General features: G+C 38.6%; 1 protein-coding gene across 1 annotated transcript in view; it reads right to left on the reverse strand.

The window, feature by feature from the left end:
- LOC115246405 (chondroitin sulfate proteoglycan 4) overlaps positions 1-18,599 on the reverse strand; it is a 38,225-nt gene extending 19,626 nt beyond the window's left edge. Inside the window, exons 1-3 of the mRNA XM_029825214.1 lie at positions 17,641-18,599; positions 10,908-11,071; positions 3,951-4,182 (exon numbers count right to left, since the gene is read on the reverse strand). Of these exons, the coding sequence (XP_029681074.1) occupies positions 3,951-4,182; positions 10,908-11,071; positions 17,641-17,740 (496 nt within the window). The 5' untranslated portion in view covers positions 17,741-18,599. The remainder of the gene's footprint in view (positions 1-3,950; positions 4,183-10,907; positions 11,072-17,640) is intronic.
- Between the last annotated feature and the right edge of the window lie 5,046 nt (positions 18,600-23,645).

Genomic DNA, 23,645 nt, shown 5'->3' on the forward strand with positions numbered 1-23,645 from the left:
TGTAAATTGAATTTCGAGCTGGTCGGCGAGTATTATGCGTGACGGCCGACGGGATAACGATGGGGGCGCGTCTACAGGGAGAATAAGAAAAACACAGAGAGAGAGAGAGAGAGAGAGAGAGATCATGTTGAAAAAAAAACTGTAAAATCGATAACAAAATAGATCATTTTTTAAATAGTATGATTTTATAAAAATTTGTAATTTATATTTACATAATAAAAAAAAAAGAGATTTTCTCTCTCTTGTATAGATATTAGGATCTTAATATCGACATTGGAATATATATATTTTTAATGATTTCTCAACTATCAAATATACGTTGTGCGGCGAGAATATTTTCTATATTTCTACGAAGAGAGTAGCAAATGGCGGCGGATAAGTAAAACCCACGCCGAGAATCTTGCAATCGATTATATAAGTATATGCTTTCATTGTACAATTTTGTATATATATATTATATATATAATAATAATAATTTGCATTTAGTATTTATATTTAATGTTGAAGATATGAAATTAATTTTAAAATAGTTAAGCAACTAGAAATGTTATCTCTTTGTTAACATAAAGTGGTTTTATTTAATTTCGATAGAAACTTATCTTGATATTTAATCTCTAGTACATTGAAAAGCTCGAAGTCAGAAAGGAAAGAGTTAAATCTTCTGCAGAGGAATCTATTGCAAACTGCTTCAAGAATCCTATAACTCTGCAAATAGTTGATGCTATTTTCGGGTCTTCTGCAACCCTATACAGAGTCTGTACCGTAAAATGAATTTTGCACCCTCCTTCGAATACCAGGAGGGGTTGTCTCTCTTTCTTTATTCCTTGACTCGAGAATTTAGCGAGACTCATGCCAGAGAATTAATAAGACCTTCTCCAAGGAGTGGGCCACAGGGTACAAATGAATTGTCATGAATATGTAAATTGAATTTCGAGCTGGTCGGCGAGTATTATGCGTGACGGCCGACGGGATAACGATGGGGGCGCGTCTACAGGGAGAATAAGAAAAACACAGAGAGAGAGAGAGAGAGAGAGAGAGAGATATGGAGAAGGAAAAAGAATGATGCTGTTTGCGCTGATCGTATTCAATTTCGTTCGCGTCAATTCGAATGGAACGACTTGGTTGAATTTTTTTGTTTTACTCTGGAGAAATGATTATCTGGCCGCTACGGCTGATGCGCCAGACCTGTATTAAAGAGCCCAGTCGTTATCAAGCTGTTTGTGGCACATATGGAACACGAAGAGTGTAGTCGTTCGAGTATAAGAGCCAAGTTTTACTCTAAACAAGCCATATACGCGCGCAGATATACACATATACACGCAATGAGAGGAAATCGTGAACACAATGCCAAAATTATGATTGCGAGCATTATAAATGCTGGTTACACCTCTGAATTCGTGAATTCTTATTCCTCACAAACTCTTAAATTTTCTGCGATTCTTACATTTTCATATTCCTCTGCAAAATACTCCAGCAAAATTACTTTCTAGCGTACTTTAATATGTTTTAATTTATTTTGACTATAATATATTATTTCACGCTTTTATCTCATGTTTTCAGAAATACTCAAAAAATAATAGTACGATTTTTCTTTGTGTAAGATTTTTTTGTATGCACTTTACACAACGGATTGAAAATAGAAAAGATATCTCCGCCTTTCCTTTGTCGTCCAACTCGCGTAGTATTCTATGACCGGTGGTATAGTGAGTATACTCTGAAGCATAGAAGAAGGTAATCCGGAATTTTACCACAAAGGCGTAATGCAACCGAGCGTTGTAGTTGCGAAAGGTGGATGGAGAATTTTCCAATCGCCGTTTTTCACGAGAGACGTAGTATCACGACTTTTAATTTAATCGTGGTCCAAATAGAATTGCGAACGCAATAATTAAATTAGGACCGGCAACAAAATTATGAACGCGATCGATCGAAATTGACGTATATATTTTCGCGATTGGGCAAAGTTACACGGGCATTGATGAAATGCTGATCGTGCGATATTTCGAACAGTAATTACGACCATTACTGGTGCACGAGACGAGTCTCATTATACGTTACCGTTAACACAACGAAAACAAAGGCAAATGTTTGAATTACATTCTCTCGTTCGTGCGATTTTGCGCAACGCGCGCTCCCGGTACTCCATTATTTAAGCCGTGCCATCGCGGAAACACGAGACGGCGCGTGTGTCATACTTTCGATATAATATCAGCAACTGTTCCATTGTAATCACCTGTTTTCGCTGGTTGTCACGATTCAACACGATGGTAAACAATTGTTTCATTATTATAGTGTACTATAATAGTTCGAATAATACTATTCCAAACAATCATTCAAAAAATGCACATTTCAGCATTTTTAACGATTTATTTATATGAATCCGCTTTCATGTTCGCTTTCATTAATTTAGAAAATTTTAAAAATTTCTTATAATATTATAATTTAAATCTCTATCGGTTGTCTATGAATACCGATTTATAATGCGTAATATAGTTTGTAATTTCTATCTTTATCAATAGTATTTTACAATTATGTTCGTCGTTTCTTTCATTAATATGATTGCTTTAAAGAGAACACCAATAACTTTAATCATCAGAAGAGCGAGGAAAAGTTCAAATAGAAAAGATTTCTAATATTTCTAGAAAATATATACGAAATATATCAAGTTTCTTCGTTGAAAATTGTTGCTTAAGATTAATTAAAAATTGTTTTTAAATGTAACATCGCGGAATGTCACAGAATTTTATAAAATACGGAACAAACGTTGATAAATATTGAATTATTTCCGACAAGTTTTTTCTTTAGTATTATGATCAATTTAGAAAACTTTCGAGGTTTCTGCTCATTTATAATAGAATTTATAGTACAATTTTTATCCGAAGGCGCTAGATCTTTTATATTTTGATTTTCTTACACTCCACAACTTTCAATTCTCGAAAGAGTTATGGTGAGATTTTTATAAGAAACACGACGTTTCATATCTTTTATTTACGCTATCTCCTCTTCATCCCATCTTCTGGGATTGCCATTATAGAAACCGTACCTGCCGAAATAACATCATTCCGACGATGTTATTGTCGTGTATCGGTTGACATAGTTTTCGTTGTAATATCATTGTTGCAAGTGGATTTGAGTATAACACAATTCTAAGAGATAATTCATTAAGATTTCATGATTGCATTATAAACTTATCTTGCATCATTATAAGAGCCATTTTTCATCGGTGTTTTATAAATATTCTGATATTGTATGCGCCATTTTTCACCTGTGTTTTATTATATAAATAATTAATTTGATATATATGCAAATATTCGCACTGTATACAATATACAATGTACAGATTTTAATTATTGCAAATCATTTGTGTTAATTTAATAAATTAATCATGCAATGCAAATATTACGTGAATAATACACTCAATTTATAGCCCTTTAAATTATTAAATATTGTTATTTATTTTATACGCGCACAATGTGTACTATTGATTATCGTCTTTTCTTTTTATTAGTGCTTATCAAAACCATCTTATTATTTCCATCTTTTATTATTTATATGTTTATCCTAAAGTTATTTACTCTTGCATATTTTAACTTCATCAATATCTTTTTTACGCACATGAAACGTGAAACGATTTGAAAATATTTTGCGTTAAAATTTCTAACGACACAGAAAACTTACTCGAGCACGTGCGCGAAATATTTATTAAACGCGATTTTTGATTATCTAATCTCACAATTGTCCTCGCGGCAGTTGGATGAGATTTAACGGCGATCATTTAACGAAAGGAGGTGAAGAGAAAGAGATATCGTCATGACCGCGGCGCAGATGCAACATCGACAAATGTGGTTTTTGCTGGCGCGCCGTATCGAATCTAGTTCAGTCACGTGGCGAGATAATTTATCCGGATAAAGCAAGCCCTGTCTGCCTTTTCTTTGCCTGCCCTACCATCTTACCTAGAAATAGCTCGTTGAAATCGCCCTGTCCGCCGATGAAGACGCCGTAGTGTATGTTCAACTCGAAGAAGCGACCCGGTAGTTGCGACCTCGTCGTATGTATGACATCGATCTGTAGGCTGATGTTGGCCTCGCGTCTCGTCAAATTGACCTCGTGCCAACTGAGGTCGTTCAGTGTCAATCCGCGGGCGCTCGCCATCTCGTTCTCGCCCGCGCCCAGATTAATGTGAACCTGCGGCAAAAAGCAGTAGGAGCGGCGCTCGTAAAAGTCAGTCTCATTTTTATCGGAGTTATTGTAGACGCGCCGCTACCGCAAATGGGTTTTATACATATCCACGGTACAAATGCATTTCTGTTTTGTTTTTCCTTAGTCACTTTTTTTCGATAGATCGGTTGTCCTTCTCTTCAAAATAAAGTTTCGGTTTCCGATTCCGTAGACTCGGTATGCGTGTTTTATGTCTTTCCGCGCTAGCCGAAGCCGCGAATAGAGTAAAAAAATGTTATGGTAACGCATGCAGTTTTTACCGATGAATAGAGAGAGAGAAAGAGAGATACGCAAATATTTTTGGGAGCTTTAATGAACGAAGTAACCGCGACGACTGCGCACAAATGTCGCAAGAAGCGTCCCGCTGTAAGGTAGCTTACCTTCTTTGCGGTCTCTCGACGGTGCGATCAAAAAGTTTTACCCCTTGTGAAATAATTATATCGCACAGAAGAGAGAAATAAATTAAAACGAAATTAAAGTCCGTAAGGAGTAACAACATTTCTAAAAGCAAAATATTTAAGATAATAACATGTCGTTATTTTTATAATTATTAGCACCGTCAGGCATGAATAGATTATATGACACGGATATTTAATTTTATCTCGAGCAAGTTGTTGGAAATTCGAGAAAATGCACATTTTCTTCGTTTTCGAGTGTGCATCGAGAAACATATATAAATCCGCAAAAAAGCTAGGTTTGGCAAAGTAGGTGTACCAAGCTTGGTACACGAGGTTGTCTGGCGCCAGTCATGCCCTGCAAATTCTCCGACAGCGTGAGCTGACAGGAATCCGACAGCTCGAGGTTTCGTGTATTCCGTCTGCACTTGAAGCACTCGCACAATGAGTTTGCACACCGAGAGAATGAAGAAGGCAGACAGCTAGACAGACAGTGAAAACGGCTCTCGGTCTCACGCAGAAAATAAATGTCGAACATCTTCGATAGCTCGTCGTCCCTGTATTTGATCAATTTCCACGAGAAAAAAGATACGACACGGTTCGCCCGCAGTTTAGCAGCGCCGCTGACAGGATCTTTGTCTGATCTTCGCAATTATATTCTACGTTTACATGTAATGCGTAAGCACCGCACAAAAGACGGATATAGATATGAATCGTTATTTCCCCAAAACATGTCGCGCAACAGCAGTTACTGCAACTACTTTATAATCGCACCATCGGGGATTTCTAGTTACGCGTAGTGGATTTACGATACACACCCACGGGAGAATAAACTCAAACTCCTCTCCCTCCCCTTCCCCGCGCACATTTACATTTACAGAAACCATCTAAATCAACCGTATGATTGCTGCTTTCTATATTTGTCGTCCAACTTTGTAGATTTCTAAATGTGTGTAATTATATTGTTAATATTACACAGTATATATATTTTTTAATAATAAATTGTTTGTTAACAAGCATCAGATAGATACTGTCTAAGATTTCCAGAATAGAATTTGATACTTAAGATTAAATTTTTTTTTTTCATATAAAATTTGATATAAAATTCTAGGAAGATGTAAAAGACATAATAAAAATTGAAATTACGTAATATACATAGTTATTGTAGTTATGAAAAATTTAATTATTTTATAAATTTATAGTGAGAGAGAGAGAGAGAGATTGTTATTGTATCGAACATTTCATTAAAAACAAATATCGAATAGTTTAAATTTAAGAAAAGAAGAGAAATAATAAATTGAAATAGCTGCGGGAAATAACTTTTTTTTACGAATAAAGACAGCGATGTAGATAAATAATTCTCAGCACGTTTTCTATAGCCGCGTCGCTTAAACTTTATGTTTCAACGCGGTGTAATGCATTATCGAGTTACCAGATAGTACACGATGCACTTTAGCCAGAGGTGAAGTAGCAGGCTCCTGATAAAGAGGCTTTAATCGCGTCCTGAATCGAACGTCCGAGACTTATAGCATTCCTACTACAGTTACTGTTCCTCGAGCGCCGTCTTCGTTGATCCTATGTAAGAGATCGAGAAGCATCCGCTGCGGTTCTCCTCCTCTTAATGAAAAGTCGATCGTCCGAGACTAAAGTCGCAGTGGCGGCGCAGTCCAAGTCACTGCATCGCCGGTTTTTACGGTTGACCCAGTAATAAAGGCGCGAGTTTTCGCGAACAGAGAGGAGGGCTGGCGATAGCGTAGTTACTACTATTATTACTAACCGCTACTATTTCTTTTTGTTACAGGTAAGTCTACTATAATTAAAAGAAGCAGAATCCGTCGCTAAGTAAGTAAGAAACAATTTATAAATTATAATAAAATATGAAAAAAAGGTTATGAATTGCAGCGAGAGACATAAATTAAGAAAATTAAAGTTGAGAAATAAACTACGTTTAAAAAGAGAGAGAGAGAGAGAGAGAGAGAGAGAGAAAGAGAAAGAGAGGTCTCTTTTAAAATCGAACGTAGCAATATCGGATAACTAAATGTAGGATTCATTAATATGTATAAGAGCGCGCGATATACGCCGACACTTTGAAGAATGTAAACGCGCTTCTATACGCACACAATTGTCGAAGAGTCTGCAATGGTCGCATTAGGAATGCATCGACGATTGGAAAGTGAATATCGGAAACCGCCGATGCATCCCCGCTGAAGCGTACCCGAATCGTCGGATTATCCGCGGGACGTCGAGACAGGTTTAGATACAATAGATTGCGATACAATAGTGGGAGATATGTATAGAGAACGCAACGATCCGATTATCACTGCGAAATGTCGACATGTCGCAGAAAATTTCCCTTTCACGTCAATCGCCCGGATGAATGGTGCCGCGTATTGAAAAGTGAGCGACATCGTGATACGCTACAGTAATTAAGATTTCATTCATCGGATTATCGAAGGCTCAAGATAAACGACTGTGTTTCGCGCTCAGATGCAATCGTCGGTGAAATGAAACGCTCACTTTCATTTTCCGTTAGTTTGTTAAATTAGATATATTCATAATCCCCGTTGCTCTCCCCGTTTAAATATAAGGTAACGCCGAGGAAATATCTATTTGGGTCAGGAAAAATGCCGCGCTTTGCTAGCAACGATGTTTCATAATTACTAGGATTATAGTCCTCTACACGCAGAGGGAAAGTGCAATACGACGTTTTCTCTAATTATAAGGCATTATAGTCCATTATATTATCGCTACTATCAAATTCTTAATATCTCATTCTCATTACATTTCTCGGCTCTCTTAGCTTATTAAACACATTTTATTTTAACAAAGATTTGTAATATGTTTATTTAAATTTCGAAAATTTTCACATTTTATATGCGATAACAAAGGAAAAAAAAGAAAAATAAGCTAAATTAAGGATAATTGCAATAAACAGTATCGAATAAATTTAATTAAAAACTCACGAAAGAGACAAGACACGCAAAGAGGAAAAGTTTTACAAATCCTGAATACTACATGAGATCGGAAACCCGGCTATATCGCCGGCTGGAAAGCGAGCGATACCGCGATATATCGCCGTAATTAAGTTCTGAATCGCCGGATTATCGCTGGATAAAGAGAGGGGCTTTTAGGCTTCTGGAGGCGTCGTGCGAGACTCCTCCGTCTCGAGAAGGCACACGAGACCTCAGAACAGCCATTGCACTTTTTGCCTCGGCCGTTTATCCTGTCTTCATCCTCCTTAACGATCTTCTTAACAAATTTAATTAAGCTCCGACGGCAAGCAGGTTCTTCGCGCTGCACAGACTTAACCCTTCGCGAAATTAGATTCGCGCGGTTTTCACGCCGGGTTTCATGCGCGTAACCATGATACCGTGCCTGCACACGGCTAATGCACTCAGAGTGGAGGATATTTTAATACTGCATCGAGATACGTATCGCGTACGGTTCTATCTCAACCAGTTAAGACTCCAGATTTTTCGAGAGAACGAAAACCGTAAGAAGAAACATGGGAGCCAAGATTGACGAAAATTTTGTGATTGAAATGCGAGACGCCGTCTATCGAAGAAATGATTTTAGAATAATTGTGACGACCATAGTGAAAACCGATTACCCTAATTGCGCTTGTCGGGAAAATAATATTCGGGTCCGCGCGTCAGATTCTCGCGAATTGCAGCCCGCGATAATTGGGGCGCTAAGCACGTTTCATTCGTCGGTGGGAGTGTGATAATGAGTCATATAAAATATGAGAGTACGCGCGAGAATATTAATCGTTGGAAAATTAATAATCTGCGGCGAAGTTGTAACTTCGTTGCAGCGCGCAACGTTCTTTGTACATAATTAGAAGCAGCGCTGCTCTCATCAGCGGTTATTATCAAGAGACAGGATGTGGCTACTACGCTAGCTCTATCGCTGTCAGCGTTCTTCTCATTATGGTCCATGAAACTTGCTTATAGGCATGCTGCTGTACCACTCTGTACATGTTTCATATACGCGAGAGCACAGCCGTGTTCATCTCCAGCGCCGGCAGTCTTGACGCTTGTCATAATAACATAGATATCGATCACGAAAATTCGTATTCCGCGTATATTCAATCTGAATTTCAATTTCTGATACTAGAACAGATATGAAATGGAATTTTGTTATAATGTAATATGTATCCTCGACGTGTATATATGTGTTTCCAAGCTTACAACGCCAACAATGTAAAAAATGTCTGTATAAATGTCATCGGAAGATAACGTATGAGATATAATAAATTGTTTTCCATCTCGTTTCTTTCATCCCGCGGATATTTGGGCTACCAAACGCGAGAGCGAATCTTTTCCGCTCATTTCACGTGCATCACGCGTATATCGTACATTTAATTACTGCGTGTAAATTAATGCGAGATACGCTTTCAGCGAATAAATTATTTCTTTAAGAAAAATTTTTAATGGAAGTTATTTGCGCTTAAGGATCACGAGAACGTCTATCGTTACTCCGTTTGCACGTAAATCCCAGCACAATTGTTCGGATAAAAGAAAAAAATTTTCGCCCCATCATTTGGACCGCGACGTTCATTATTGCGTAAAATTCGATCGAGTGACTTTGTCCGGACAGTTTTGACCGAGCGCGTGAAATCCTGACTGATGCGCAAAAACGAACGCGCATCAGGACGCGACGGGCGGCGTTCCAGGTCGGAACATCATCGTATCGAAGCGCGATAAAAACGGGTGTGTAAAAAAAAAAGAATTGACTTCACCATCGCGCGGTATCACCGTACAATTTCATTTCGCGAGACGTCGATGGAAAAGACATTACGCGGTTTTGTTCTCGTTGTTGTTCGACGTGTTGTAAAAGCGACCTCCATCGATGTTGACGCGCGCTGCGTCATCAAGCTATCGAAAGAAAGATAGAAAGTCGATCTTTTAACGAGAACGTCGAACCGCTTATCAACCGCCGTGAAATCTTTCTCTTTATGACGGCAGAGGCAAAAAAGGGCGTGCGAATTCACCGTGAAACTCCACGATCGTCGACTCATCGGCTGATTGGATACAATAGAAGTGGCGGCAGGTTAATTCTCTCTACGATTGAGGCGCAATTGCCATCAGTTGAAATGTGATACTCGGCGATATCGAAATCTACCTACGATTGATTTTGGTGGCTGGTTTGGTTGTATCTCGCTCGTTGTGAATCAATTTATTGGTTTTTTTCTCTCCAGTACATGTTCGGCCTTTTTGTACATGAGGTTTCCATCTATGATGCACGTGATTTTTATATCAAAATAAAGTATCGCGCGCTTTTAATTTTAAATTTTTAATAGAAATTTTTAGAATACTTTTTAATAGCACAAGAACACACAATTTTGGAAGTGCTATACTACTTTGTAGCCTTATCGATTTCGGTGCTATACGGTATAAAGATATTATTCTATTCTTAACCCTTAAGCTGTTATTGTTGCGTTGCTACCTTCTTTTATTAACCCTTAACTGATATGCAACGATCTTACAGATCACTGCCTTTATTCTATCCCTTCCATTTCCCTTGTGCTTTAACCTAGAACTTGCACTTCTTACGTACTTACCTTCCTCTTAATAATAGTATAAGTGATATTTCTCCTTCTTGCAAATAATATCCTCCCAACAAATCAAGAAATCAATTGAAAGAAGAAGTAAGGAGATATTAACTAAATAATAATCGCGGATATTCTTCACATTAAAATATGAATATTTGTATTATGTACTGTATCAATATGTACTATTATTGAAAGATGGTATCTTAAAATTAGCCAGAGTTAATATAAGATGAATGTTCATAAATAATTATTTCGTGATAATAAGAATAAAACAAATAAGAATATGCGCGACATTGTGGATTGATAATTAATATCTCTACGTATTATTCGCGCGCGTTGCCCTGCAGCTCACAAAATTCGTTGCCGATTAGGATCTCTTTTCTTGGATGCAATACTCTTCGCCGTATGCCGTTGGACGCGTGCCATCTTTTTCGTTGAGAAATAAAAATTCCAAAGTAATAAGAACCGCGGGGACACGCACGCGAGTGTTACATCTGCGCGAGTGAATTCTCCTTTTTTTTCTCGCGGTACCTCGCGAAGGGGAATATTTGTGGGCACGCGAGAATCTGCATTTTTTTTTTTTTCGTGTCACGGCGCGTCTCCAATTTCTCCACAAGGACATGGGGAGAGAAGAGAGAGAAGCCTGACAGGCGTATCGCAGCACGTGCGGTCCGTTAACGACGAGACGACCGGCACCAAACAGAAAGCCTATTAATAGAAGTAAGCGCCGGGGGCAAACGAACCTTCAATCTGCCGGCTTCGAGTTTGATCAGGCAGTAATCCGTCTTGCCAGCAGCCAATAGCAGCATAGCATCGGAGAGATGAGTTCGGAACCGGAAACTGATGTCAGTAGCACCCTTGGCCTCTTGAACCGGAAGATGGATGTAGCTCGCCCCGTAAAACGACACTGCAAGTTTAACAAATTTAATGCGTTTAGATGGTACAACGTGGAAGACCGATGGCGCGCATTATTATATACCGGACAATTTGCCGGAGGGAGGAAAAAAGATGAAAAGAGAGAGAGAGGGAGAGAGGGAGAGAGACAGGAAAATGCGCTATTAACGTTGCAATCCTTCATTTTAATTTACATAATGTTGTAAATGTTCTCTCTCTTTCTCTCTCGACAATTCTACGGTCCTGAAAATTGCACAGTTTTCTCATAACCAACGAAGGCGGTTTCCTATTACAGTTGGTTCGCATTTTGTATTCCGCTGACTAATATAATAATAATTAAAATATGAATTTTAAAAAAAGGAATGTGACCGTTAAACATCGCGCTCGCGAACATCCTATTTTTTTGCGTAAAATAAGAAATGAGGTGAATACGTTGCAGAGTCGGCGCATAAGATCTCATTTTTCTTCAGTGCCGAGGAAGAGAAATTAAGTGTCACTCGGGAAGTTTTATTTCGTTCATCTGTTTCTCCGATAACTTTTGAATTGCGAGCTAAAGTGGCTTTCTTCAGGAAATTTCATATATTTACCGTACCGCGCCGTAAGCAGCGGTAAATAAGTCGCGCGACGAGACTGCGAAGATAGACAACAAACTGGTACGATTTTGCAAATTTTGTAAGATTCACGACAATTTCTTAACTCCATTTACCTACACACAATTCTAAAGATAAAAATTATTTCTTTTTTACTATATTGATTTCTATAATAATAAAAGAATATTCGGTTAGAATCCATGCAAACTATGCATCCTCAGTATTCTAATCAAATATTCTCTTACTATTATAAAAATCAATATAGTAAAAAGAAAATTATTTTTTATTTCTTATAATATATAAAATGTAATAAAAGAAATTAGAAAATACAAACAATCTTAGACTTGGCCTTAGACTTAAATTGGCCAATAATGATTTTACATCATAAAGCATTTCTTATTTGTTGCATCTGTTTTCATAACTCGCCCAATAATAAATTCTCATGTATATATAATTCGCTATCACTAATATTAATTAATAATATGAATTATAATATTCCACACGCGTCACGTCAAAAATAACGTTTATTTGTGATATTAATAAAAATAATAAAAGCTTTATTTTCGCGCGCGCGCAAAATTGTTTTCCCGCATTCACATCAACTGTCGTTCGCATATGTCAAAACAGTCATCGTATAGAAACAAAAGACCGATATTTCCAAATAAAATCGCTTTAATAATCAAAGGGTTTTCCGTTTATTGATATGTTTAAATTTTAAATCGTAGGCAGAGATAAAAAAATGTCACTTTGAATCGACATATTCAATAATTAGCTACTGAATGAAAATGGATAGTTACAACGATTAAAAAGCGTAGAGAAATTATAAAGACATACGATAATTATTAATCACGATACTTCGAAATTTATCCATGGATTCGAAGTTCTCGAAGTTTATTATAGCGAAACCCACTCGAGCCACTTCATTAACAAAAGCGGCAGAAGTGGACCTGGCGGCAGGTTGATGAATGAATCGTCAAAGTTCTCCGACTCTCTCGGGTGTTTCTGCAGACTTATACATTGTTTTGCAGGATTACAAATATCGCTTTTGCGGTCCGAATAAAAAGTGATATATAAAGAATCCGCGGTTGAGTCTGCAAAGTTTCCGTATAGATCTCCTCGAGGCGTATTTCAGCTATTACGATCGTAAAATATTCTCGATTAGCGTGTTCCTCACCATTGTGTGAACGACCACAAGTGTAAAAGGAACACATCGATGTTTCGATTAAGCCGCTGAATGACCGACTTTAACTGCCTCGAACGAACAACGAGGAGATCTCGTATCTTATGGCGCGCCGTCTATAGACACGTATAAAGAAATGAACGAAGTTACACCAAGGGTTTATTTCCCACTCCCGTAACTGATCTAAGAACGCGTTCAAGTACATGGAATAAAAGCACGGACCATTAAGTACGAAGAATCTCTCTCTCTCTCTTCTCCTTCCCGGTTATCCAGTGCATAGAAACATTAACGTCGACCGCGAATCGATCGTATTGCCCTCGGTGTTTTTCAGTTCATTGCACCGTGGCTTACTCAATTTGCGTTATCCACGAATCGCAATATTTGCGTACGTTTCAAAGGACCGACTTAATATGGAAGCTTTGATGCCCGTCAACTTTCCCACGCGATTCACCAAGTGCGTATTTAAAACCTCAAATGTCTCTCACCCATGTGCTAATTAATTTGCAAAAATATTGATCTCAAAACTAAATAATAAAGCGGCAGTTTTTTTCCAAACATCTGATTTTTTTCAAAACTTGTTATTAATAAATTTTAAACATTTGTCACATTGAATATTACTTTTAGAAAATTCAGTAAGCAATATTTTAATTTTTTCAAACAGACTTCTATTTAAAAAGATTCATCAGCTTATAAGGTTTGTAATTTATAGATCTAATTAAAATTTATAATAACAAAGAATTGGAAACTCAAATAATTATGTAAAAGCTATAGAATATAGATAAATCGAAGAATCTCTTTCTCTTGAAACTTATAATATAAATGTAAATGTAATTTTTTAGAATGAAAATATTTAAATTTTTGAGATTATCATATATTATCTTCTCAGGTGCTGATTATATAGAACATATTTGAGATTGAGACGTTTAACATCTATCCATGTATAGATTGTTATTTCGATTGTATCCGGATATATATATACATTGTATATTGATACAATTCGTATTCGTATTCGTTACGATAATTACTATTCTCGGTGGCTGTATACGGGAATATCGAAAATACGTATTTCGTTATTATCCGATAGGTTATTTGTTTTGTAGAATTACTAAAAATCGAGATTTGCTTTTACAGTACAAAATAACAGAATCGTTACGCAAAAGAGATCGGTTTAATCATGCGAATATATCCACCAGCAATATTCCATGAATTTCGGCCACAAAGAGACATGTGTGTGTTTTATAGTTGAAAATTAAATAATAATAAACCTTTAAAACCTTTTTTGTTGAATGTGTATATATTTAGAGTGTATATTACGTAGTGTCATTTCCAAAATAGTTTATCTGTGGCGCAACGTCGAAGTATTATTTTGCATACTTGCTTATTGTTAGATGACGAATTATCCGAAATGAAAAATTGTGCTTATTTTCTAACGCTATTTAATCGCGTTGTCGTCAAAACATACATATTTTCTCTGGTCTATGATATATATACCACATAACTAATAGCTGAATCGTAACAAGAGACTAATTTATTCGACCGTGTCGCTAATAATTAACTAACTATTGCACTAGTCTCTCGTAATTTTACGGGTATATTTCAGATCAAATTTTCCGCATTTTCCGCGTTGATTGTATATCGATCGATTGTATTGAATTTCACTGAATACACCGATTGACCTGCATACGGGATAAACGCGTAGAGTAGAACCGAATCGTATTATGAGATACGAGCATTTCAGGCGTATTATACAATTCTATTTTTCTTTACGAGAACGCGTGGAGATTCTCTCGTAATTACATAACCGTAATTAGCCAACGGTGTTCGAGAAAAAGTATACAGTGCATTAACGTGCAGTGATAATGGTCGGTGCGGCCCCATGTGATCGGCAGATGAAAATAATCTCGTAAAGTTTTATGCCGAGTATTTCCTGATAATTCTTTTGATGGATATAGAGTTGCACGCAAAAATAAGAATAATAATTTATGCAGGGCAATCGTGCTAACTGATCTCTCTCTTTTTCTCTCTGAATTAGCTATCGATATCGATGGATTACGATTGCTTTTATTTGTATCATATTAAAAGCGTGTATAATCACGCAAATGAAAACTATGAACAAAATGACGAGATGCTGCGTGTGCGATTAAATCTTACATTTAATAACTTAATGAGATTCTAAGTGACGTTGACGTAATTGATCCTTTTTTAGAAATTATTGTGAAGAAAATATTGAGAGAATCGAAATATTTTATATGTAATTTCGGCAATATTTACTGTAACTACTTATAACTATAATTGTGTGTATCTACAATTGTTTTTACATTTTCTCATTGGCATTTCTTTTATTATTGCAAAAACATTTTAGCGCGTAATTATAATACATATCCTTCGATTATATCTTTGCGAAATATTAAGCACATATGACCGGCACGCATAAAATACGCGATACGATATAACAGCGACCGCGTAACAGCGAATTTTTCTCTCTTCTCCGATGCATGTGTTTTCCGCGAAAATATGTATCCAGTCGGAATAGCCAGAGTGTGTAAAAACAAATGTGCGATACGCCACGTGCGACGCGACGCAACAGTCCCGCACGCTCCATGCAGATTAATCCGACAAACGGAAAACTGATTAGAGTAGCAGAGAGATATCTCATTTTATTTCGGAATATTCCGGTATATGTCTCTTGGGGAAAGTATAATTTTGCATGAGATCAACCGCAAATAACGTTAAACGAACATCGGGGATGTTGTATTTTTCGCTTGTTATACATCATATATATATATACTATATTTCAATGTGTGTGTATGTCGGAATTATTTTATCCAGTTTTTACTCCTAATTATATACAAATGTACGAAACATGACAAATTTAATTGATCGCTTTGAAACTGCATCTATACGTATAAACAATGGCAGAACTGACAACAATTTCGGAAAGAGAATTCGCAATGTGTATTAACACGCGAATACGTCGAGCGTACGAATTTTATTGATACGCGACACGACGTATTGATTGTTACGAACGCGCCATCAGAATTTTTTTTTGGAGAAGACCGTTGCAATGCATGAACGTTAACAATTTTCTGTTTGAACTTGCACCGTACGCGCGAGTACCACGATCTCACCGCTTGTTAAATTCAGATCGATCTGGTAAGGTACAGCATCGGAAAAGAGATGACTCGGGAAAAAGTAACGGCGCGGGGCTTACCTATTTCGATTATCCGGTTTATTCAGATGAAACGCTAAGCCCATATATACATCGAGCGTTGTACTACGATAACGGATATGCCGATAATTCGTTACACGAATGCACTCCCGATATGTATGATTTAGTAGCAAGTTATTACTTCGACGTGATTTCCGCGTTCGATTATTGTAAATTGGGCAAATTTAATTAGCGACTCCAAAAACGCTCGCGTTCATTCTTCCCGCTTGCTTGATTTTATCGCGTCGCGCGTAAGTATAATGTAGGATACTACATTACAAATAATTAAAAAATTTATTTTCCATTTTAGATTTGCAAGTACATTATATTATACGTTTTCTTCTCTGTTTTTTTTTTTTCCGAAAATACAATCCGTTTACATTATTAAGATTTTTATATAGTATGGGATATAGATAATATCGAAGAGAAATTCAGACAACTTATTTTGCAAAATTACAGAATAATATTTCTCTTTCTCTCTCCCCAGTATATAATCATATAAATCCGCTCACACATTTCTCATGCACAATATCTCGTGCTTGTATAACGAAGGACATAATGCAAATATTTAATAACACGCTTAAAACTTTGAAGTAATAAAGCAGCGAGTTAATTCTAAAGTAACTGTAAAATATCAGGAGTTATTGAGTTTGATGGTTATATTGCAATCTGCTATTATTAAAAAGCTGGATCCACTCAAATTTTTTTCGATAATAAAAGAAGAGCAAATAGGAGCTAAAGCGCTCTTATAGATGCATAATTATGTGTAATAATTATAAGTATCGAACTATTTAAAAAAAAAGAGTACAAAGATTACCAAACAATCTGATCCTTTTCAATGGCTCTAAACAAAGAATAAAAATTTTAATTAAAATTTCAATTAAAAAACAATGGATTCTGAATTGTTTTAAGCAATTAAAAATATTGATTCAAAGTAGGCCAAAATGCTTGACGGTTTTCATACTTTTTTAATGATTGTGCGGATATCTGCAGTTATTATATAAACGATTACAACTTTAACGTTTACAACTCTGATTTCTCTTTCATTTCCTTGTTTTATTATTTTATATTATATATAACGAATTTCTATTTTTCACACACATAAATTTCCATTACTATAGTCATCAAAAAATGATGGCTTTCGATTATTCCAGTGGCTATTTGCGGATTAGGAGTTAAAGAGACCGAGGTACTCTTGCGCGCGTTTCTCTCGATATAATCGTTCGTGTGGGGGTGTTTACGAAGGGATGCCGCGGCGGGTGTAGCGCGCCACAGTCTCTCGCACTATTAAAAGCGCCTGGCGATGTGTGTGTGTGTGTGTGTGCACGACGACCATTAAACCGCTCCCGCTATAAGTAAATTCGCAGGAACTACTGATGCCGGCGGCCATAAAAGTTAATCTTCGCCGTTCTTTCTCGCGCATGGCGCTATCCTCGCGTCCCTTTACCCTCATCCGTCCGAGTGGCGATGCGGAAAGCAAAATCCGTATTTCTTTCGACGTTACCTCCGCGGCGGGGGTGGATAGCGCGAGGGACGAAGACGGGAAAGGAGAGAAAGAGGGTAAAACGGTGAGCCAAGAGAGGGATCGCGATGCTGTGTCTTACCTTTTTCGTCTGTTTGGCAGTAACCCAGCAGAGAGGCTGTTACTGCTAAGAACATTAGCAGTCCCATGTCGTTGAGGAACGCTGGTCTTTTCCTATGCATCTCTTCTTTTATTCAGCCAAACCTCGTTCCTGTCCGCCTCCTCCCGCAGGCTCCCCGCAGACTCACTCTGGCACCCACTCTCCACTCTTCCACTTTCGCGGGGCGAAACAGGCAGCACCGGTCTGACGAACGACCTCACGGACCGGCTCTTAAGGGATATCGATTTCACGTGACGGGGGTTACAAAACGCTATTTACGGGGCAAGAGCTGGCTAAGATTCGAACGTACTTTTCCCATCCATTTCTTGCTCGTATGTCTTCCCCGTCACGCACATCGCGGAATTCTTCTCTCTCGCTCCTCCGCAGGACGTTCGATGTTCGATATTGAGACAAACGAATCACTATGGCGACATTCGAATTGAGACACTCCTCCGCAGATGCTTATCGATCATAGATTGGTGCCACCCGTGGGGACGTTAAGGGCCGATTTAGTAGAAAAGTGTAAAACTGATGAGCGCGCCAACGAACGTAGTCGTCGTAGTCCTCGCGTGGTGATATATCTTCTAAGATGCGACGCGAACGTTACGAAAGCTGGCATCTCGTTTCGCACGTATTTCCTTCGGTCGTTCTCGCGTTATGTTGCACCACCACACCGATTTATTCGAATCTGAAAGAACAGCGGCGCACAGCTGCAAAACGCACGTGCAACGTGCAGATTTCTCGTGCGAAAACTCCGTACTCTGTATCCGTCGATGCTACGCTTCGAGCTTTCGGGCACGTACACGCTCGCTGCAGAAAACTCGCACTCGCGAAAAAGCTCGGGTCAAAGTGTTGAACACCGTGAGGCAGGTGCAATGCATCCTCAAAGGTTTTCATTCAAGCGCGCGCGCGCGCGCGCGTGACGAGAAAGACATTTAATTAAAAAGTATTATTACATTGAAAAACAAATTTGATAGGATATAATATATGTTATTACAAACAATTAATGTACATCTTATAAAGCATTATCTTGAATTGATAGTAGCAGTTTATTCTTTATATTTTCCATATATTCCAAATATACAAAAAATAATGAATGAAACATTAAGCTTTAATAAATTTTTGAAAAATATTGCTTGACGTCTATTAAAAATTTTTATTATTAATGCAAAAACACAAATTTGAGGACTCTAAATGTGTGTGTATATTGCTTCTCTCATTTTCTCTGTAGTTTAGAATTTCTTAGGATATAATAAAAATTAGATGCGAGAAGCTTTCCTTGTGTGGAATTTTCTCATGACGCAAATAGTGAGCAATTATTTTACCGTTTTATATTTGTTTTAATACATGGGCGGTTATGAGAACCGAAATTTTTTGCGTAGAATTATTTTCAGGATGAAAAAGTAGCAGCGTGCTGCGTGACACTATTGTTCGAAAATATTATAATCTCAGCGAAGCTGATACAAAAAGCAATAAACGTAAAGCTAATATTTTTTATACCAAAATATTTATGAGTTTGTTGTGCCACTGGAATTAATACACTTGCACATTTTGAATATATGTGTATAATTAATAAATCATTTCTATAGTGATACATGGATAAATAAATAAATCTCATTGACGCTGCATTTTTTTACAAAAATATTTATGAGCCTGTTGTAACATCGGAATTAATTCACTTGCAGATTTTAAGTATTATATATGTATAAGTAATAAATTATTTCTATAACAATACGTTGTAAGTAAATCTCATTGCCGCTGTATTTTAGATACCCTGCAGCTGTTTCGGGAATATTCATAATTTAGCTTATAGAGCGAGAGCCGAATGCAGCGTATTCTTAATAATCCTGTCGATACAGTCATAGCGAAAAAGAAGCTCAATTTCAACTGATAAACTGTGTGTGCGCGAATCATACACGAAAACGAATCTCGTGTACGTCGAGTCGTGTGCGCGGTCGCCGTCTAAAATAATTATTTCTCGTCGGAGGCGAGAGAGGCATCGCCACTCTCGTTCCCGCGACCACGAAAATTACCGTGGTCGAAATTAAAACCACTTGAATTCCCGCTCGAGCTCGCGATACAACTGGAGACGGTATTTTTCTACGGCGCGAAAACCCACTCGCATTACAAATGCGCAAACGCGAGTTTCCGCACGATAAGAAGTTTTTCGCATAAAGTAAAAGAGGGACTTTCACACCACAAATCTAAACATTTAAACGACCCTGCCAACCCGCAACTTGGCATTCTCCCTTCTTTCGTTCAGGCGTTGGTTTACTTCGAAATTTCTCGCGAGAAATAGAAAGAGAGAGAGAGAGAGACAGACAGTTTCAAGAGAACTTCTCCGCGTCTCGGCATCTGCGAATCTCATTTGCAGTGACCGACATTCAACACGGTCAACGATCCTCGAGTAGCGAACGACGATGAAATAGAGAGACAGGAAAAAAAAAAGAAAAAAGAGCCAGAAGTACAAGACGAGAGCAAAAAGGCAGCCGACACGCTCGACATGCACACGGGCCATATTTTTCGCTCTCTTTCTTTCTCTCTCAGCCTCCTCTACCCACTCCTCTTCGTCCTCTACATCGTCGATCGTCTCGGTGCAACACTCTACATCGCGGCAAAAAAAAAAAGAAAAGAAGCGCACGCCAGTTGTTTCTATTCGGCGGGCATCGAATCGCAGCGCAAAACAAACCACCCTCGCCGATTGGAACCCCTATTTCCAGCCACCACACCGAACGAGACTTGGAAAGCTCGTTTATAAGGTAACCCGCTGAAATTCGCTCTTGCGAAACGCATCCAAATAGCGAGTTGTACGCTTTATTCGAAAGATACACGCTCCGAACCCGTGTCGTTTTATCGGATCGAGCTTCCTCTCTATATATATGTGCGACATCGCGTTTTTTCTTTTTTTTTTTTCACCGTTCGTTCCTACGGTTGGCCACGCACGGAATCGGCGTGTGATGGTAATGGTTTTACCGAGTCTAATTGTCGCCGAGAAGGAGTGTCGCGCGTCCAGATGAAATTTACGGAAGCGATACCATCGTCTCCACCGATTTGAACATATATGTATATATCTATGTATCAAGGAGATATATGTGTGTATATATATATACACGGATATATATATATAGGACTCGCATATAGAAAGCCATTTAATCTCACGGCGGATTTACGTGAAATAATCGGAAGATACGTCAGTGATTTCTAGAACTTCTCCACTCTGCGTCGGTGGCCAATTAAATTGGCTTTAGATTATCACGGCAGAACGGATGATGTTTTTACTATACTTCCCGTTTTTACGCAGCGTTAAAGAGGGTTACGGCGAGAGGAAGCCATCACAGTGATACAATATTTCCGTCCAATAGAAACACGTATATAAGTATATGTAGATACTTAACGCGTTTTCGGAGTATATATGTGGTCATTCCGCGTGCACATGCAAAGTTTCGTGAAAAAAAAAAATAGAGCGTCCCTCTTCTGTGTACATGCATAAAGGGGAATATAATAGAGAAGAAAGAGAGACGTTTGCGTTAGAGACATGAGATTATTAAGAATTATTGATGCCAATAATTCCCTACGATTAAAAATACAGATACACCGCTACTTTCTTATCAGCAATCAACGAATGACGTGCCACGTATATTTTTAACTGATACAGCTTCGAGATTGATTGCATGAGTGATCGGTGATCGCCCACACACAATCGATACATCAAAACCCTGGGTTGAAAAAAATGCCATTTCTAAATTTAAAACAAGATATGATTTACGTTTGGCTAAAATTAAGATTTATTCATTTGTCATCAAAATTCGTATCGTGTATGTTTTTTTAATAATTTCAACAATCCCAAAGAATAATATTTTGTCTCGACCGGATTATTCTTCCAAGTTATCCACTTTGATCTCCGAGAATGGCTTAATTTTCGTATCCGCGAGACGAACGTTTGCGATACGTTTTGACATTTTACCGGCGGGTTTCGTAGCCGCGAGGCGGATAACTTTTTATCTCATCTCTCTCTGACTGCTACGTTATCTCAGTAATCAGTACGAAACGTCGAGAATAGCGTAGCAGTAATACGATGTATCCTTTCAAAAAAGCACGCGCGCGCACACGCACACGCAAACACACACACACACACACACAAACACACACATTACATATACAACGGTCGACCGACGTATCGCAAACAACCAACACCTACAGATCGAGTGCACGCGAATTTCGGTCGAGATGAGTGAGCAAGCGGCATCGAGCAAGCACGTCGAGCGTCAGCACCTCGGATAGAGTAGACGACGACGAAGAGAAAAGGGGTAACGTAAGCGAAGGTGGCTAGAATTCGCGTTCGTGGACCGTGACCGCTCGTATACCCTCCCAGTCGGCGAGAAAGCCGAGGACCCGTATAATGGCTCACGTAGGTGAACCCGTGCACGCGGCTGAAATTTAAACCACCACCACCACCACCACCACCACCACCTCTGCCACCACCGACACCAGCAACCACTACTTACTCTACTACACACACTAGAGAGCACCCACCAGTTCAAGCATCCACACACTACTGCCGCTACTGCCACCGGCGTATCACCACCCACCCTTTGCTGCGTGATAGAGGGAAAAAGAGAGCGAACGAGACGAATAGAGTGACAGGAACGAGAGGCGGAGTTGAGGGAGGCTAGCAACCCCCAGACCGGCATCGCTGTCGTTTCGTCACGGAATCCACGCAGCGGATCGGCCACCCCGCGCGCATTCCGACAAAATTCGGCGAGTTCCTCTCGCGGCTTCCCTTTGCCGGACGAGGATCGGCGAGGACGCACACAGCTTTACGTGCGTCGCGCGTGCTGCGTGTACCAAAATGGTGAAGGTCGGCGCGGCGCTGCCCGGCTCGTTTTCACTCGCGACTCGCGGAGGGAGATGAAGGAGAGAGAGAAAGAGGGAAGGAGAGAGAGACAGAGAGAGAGAAAGAGAGAAAAAGAGACAGAGGGGGAGTCGGTCGCTTTCAGTTTTTGGTCCAGACAGAGAGAACGCGAGATGGATAAAAAGAGATACGCGTGCGGAAACAGGAGACGAAGAGAGTGGAGAGAGGACCTCGTCGACGCTTCGACCGGGCGCTCCTCGGCCCTCCTCTGTCGCACGACGACTGAATCTTCGGGGTGGACTGGGGAGGCTGCGCGCAGGGTCGACCCCGCTCGTTCCTGCACCCCTGGCCTGTCTGTGCTTCTCTTGCCTATCGGCCAGTGGTGGCGGCGACGCGAACTACGGGGCGGACAGGGATGCTGTTTTAGGATTTCTCTTTGCAACGGCGACGCATTTAGATCCCCAATGGGCAAACGATGATGAAGTTTGATGATAAAGCTGTTATAAATATTAATGGTGCGGTATACGGGACGGTTTAACGTGCAAGAATGCCGGTGTATGCGCGCGTCGTGCTTGCCCCGTTACTGTTCGTCGTAATTAATTAGGCACTTTTTCATGAACGATTAAGTTCTTTGATTATCAAATAATCGTGTTTACATATTTCGTAGAGTCTCTCAACACTAACAAATTAATTGAATTCAATAAATAGTGATAATTCTGATGTTTAATTATAATTATTCGTACATATATCGATGATAAATGAATATATATTTAAGCAGGAATCGTAATATTAACGTTTAGAGGGAGAAACATTTTTATTTATTTAGTTGAATCTTTTTGATCTATATATTTTTTTTCATCAAATAAAAATTGCAAAGTCAAGACCAGTCAGAACTGCTGTTGACTGTTCAGAGTACTTTTTAATCAAAAATATCGAGTTCTGTCTGATAAGTAAATTAAATGAGTATTAATCCCCAATCAAAATAAAAAGTCATAGAGCGACTAAAATGTAAATATATATTTTATCGCGTCAATTATTTTTTACTCAGGTTAGCAAAGTAATTTTCGTATTTTTCTTATTACATTGACGTATGTGCCTCCGTTCTGTAAACAAATAATAATAGATTATCATTGTA

Source organism: Formica exsecta, unplaced genomic scaffold (genome assembly GCF_003651465.1).
Source record: "Formica exsecta isolate Colony F162 unplaced genomic scaffold, ASM365146v1 scaffold149, whole genome shotgun sequence".
NCBI classification, from domain to species: domain Eukaryota; kingdom Metazoa; phylum Arthropoda; class Insecta; order Hymenoptera; family Formicidae; genus Formica; species Formica exsecta.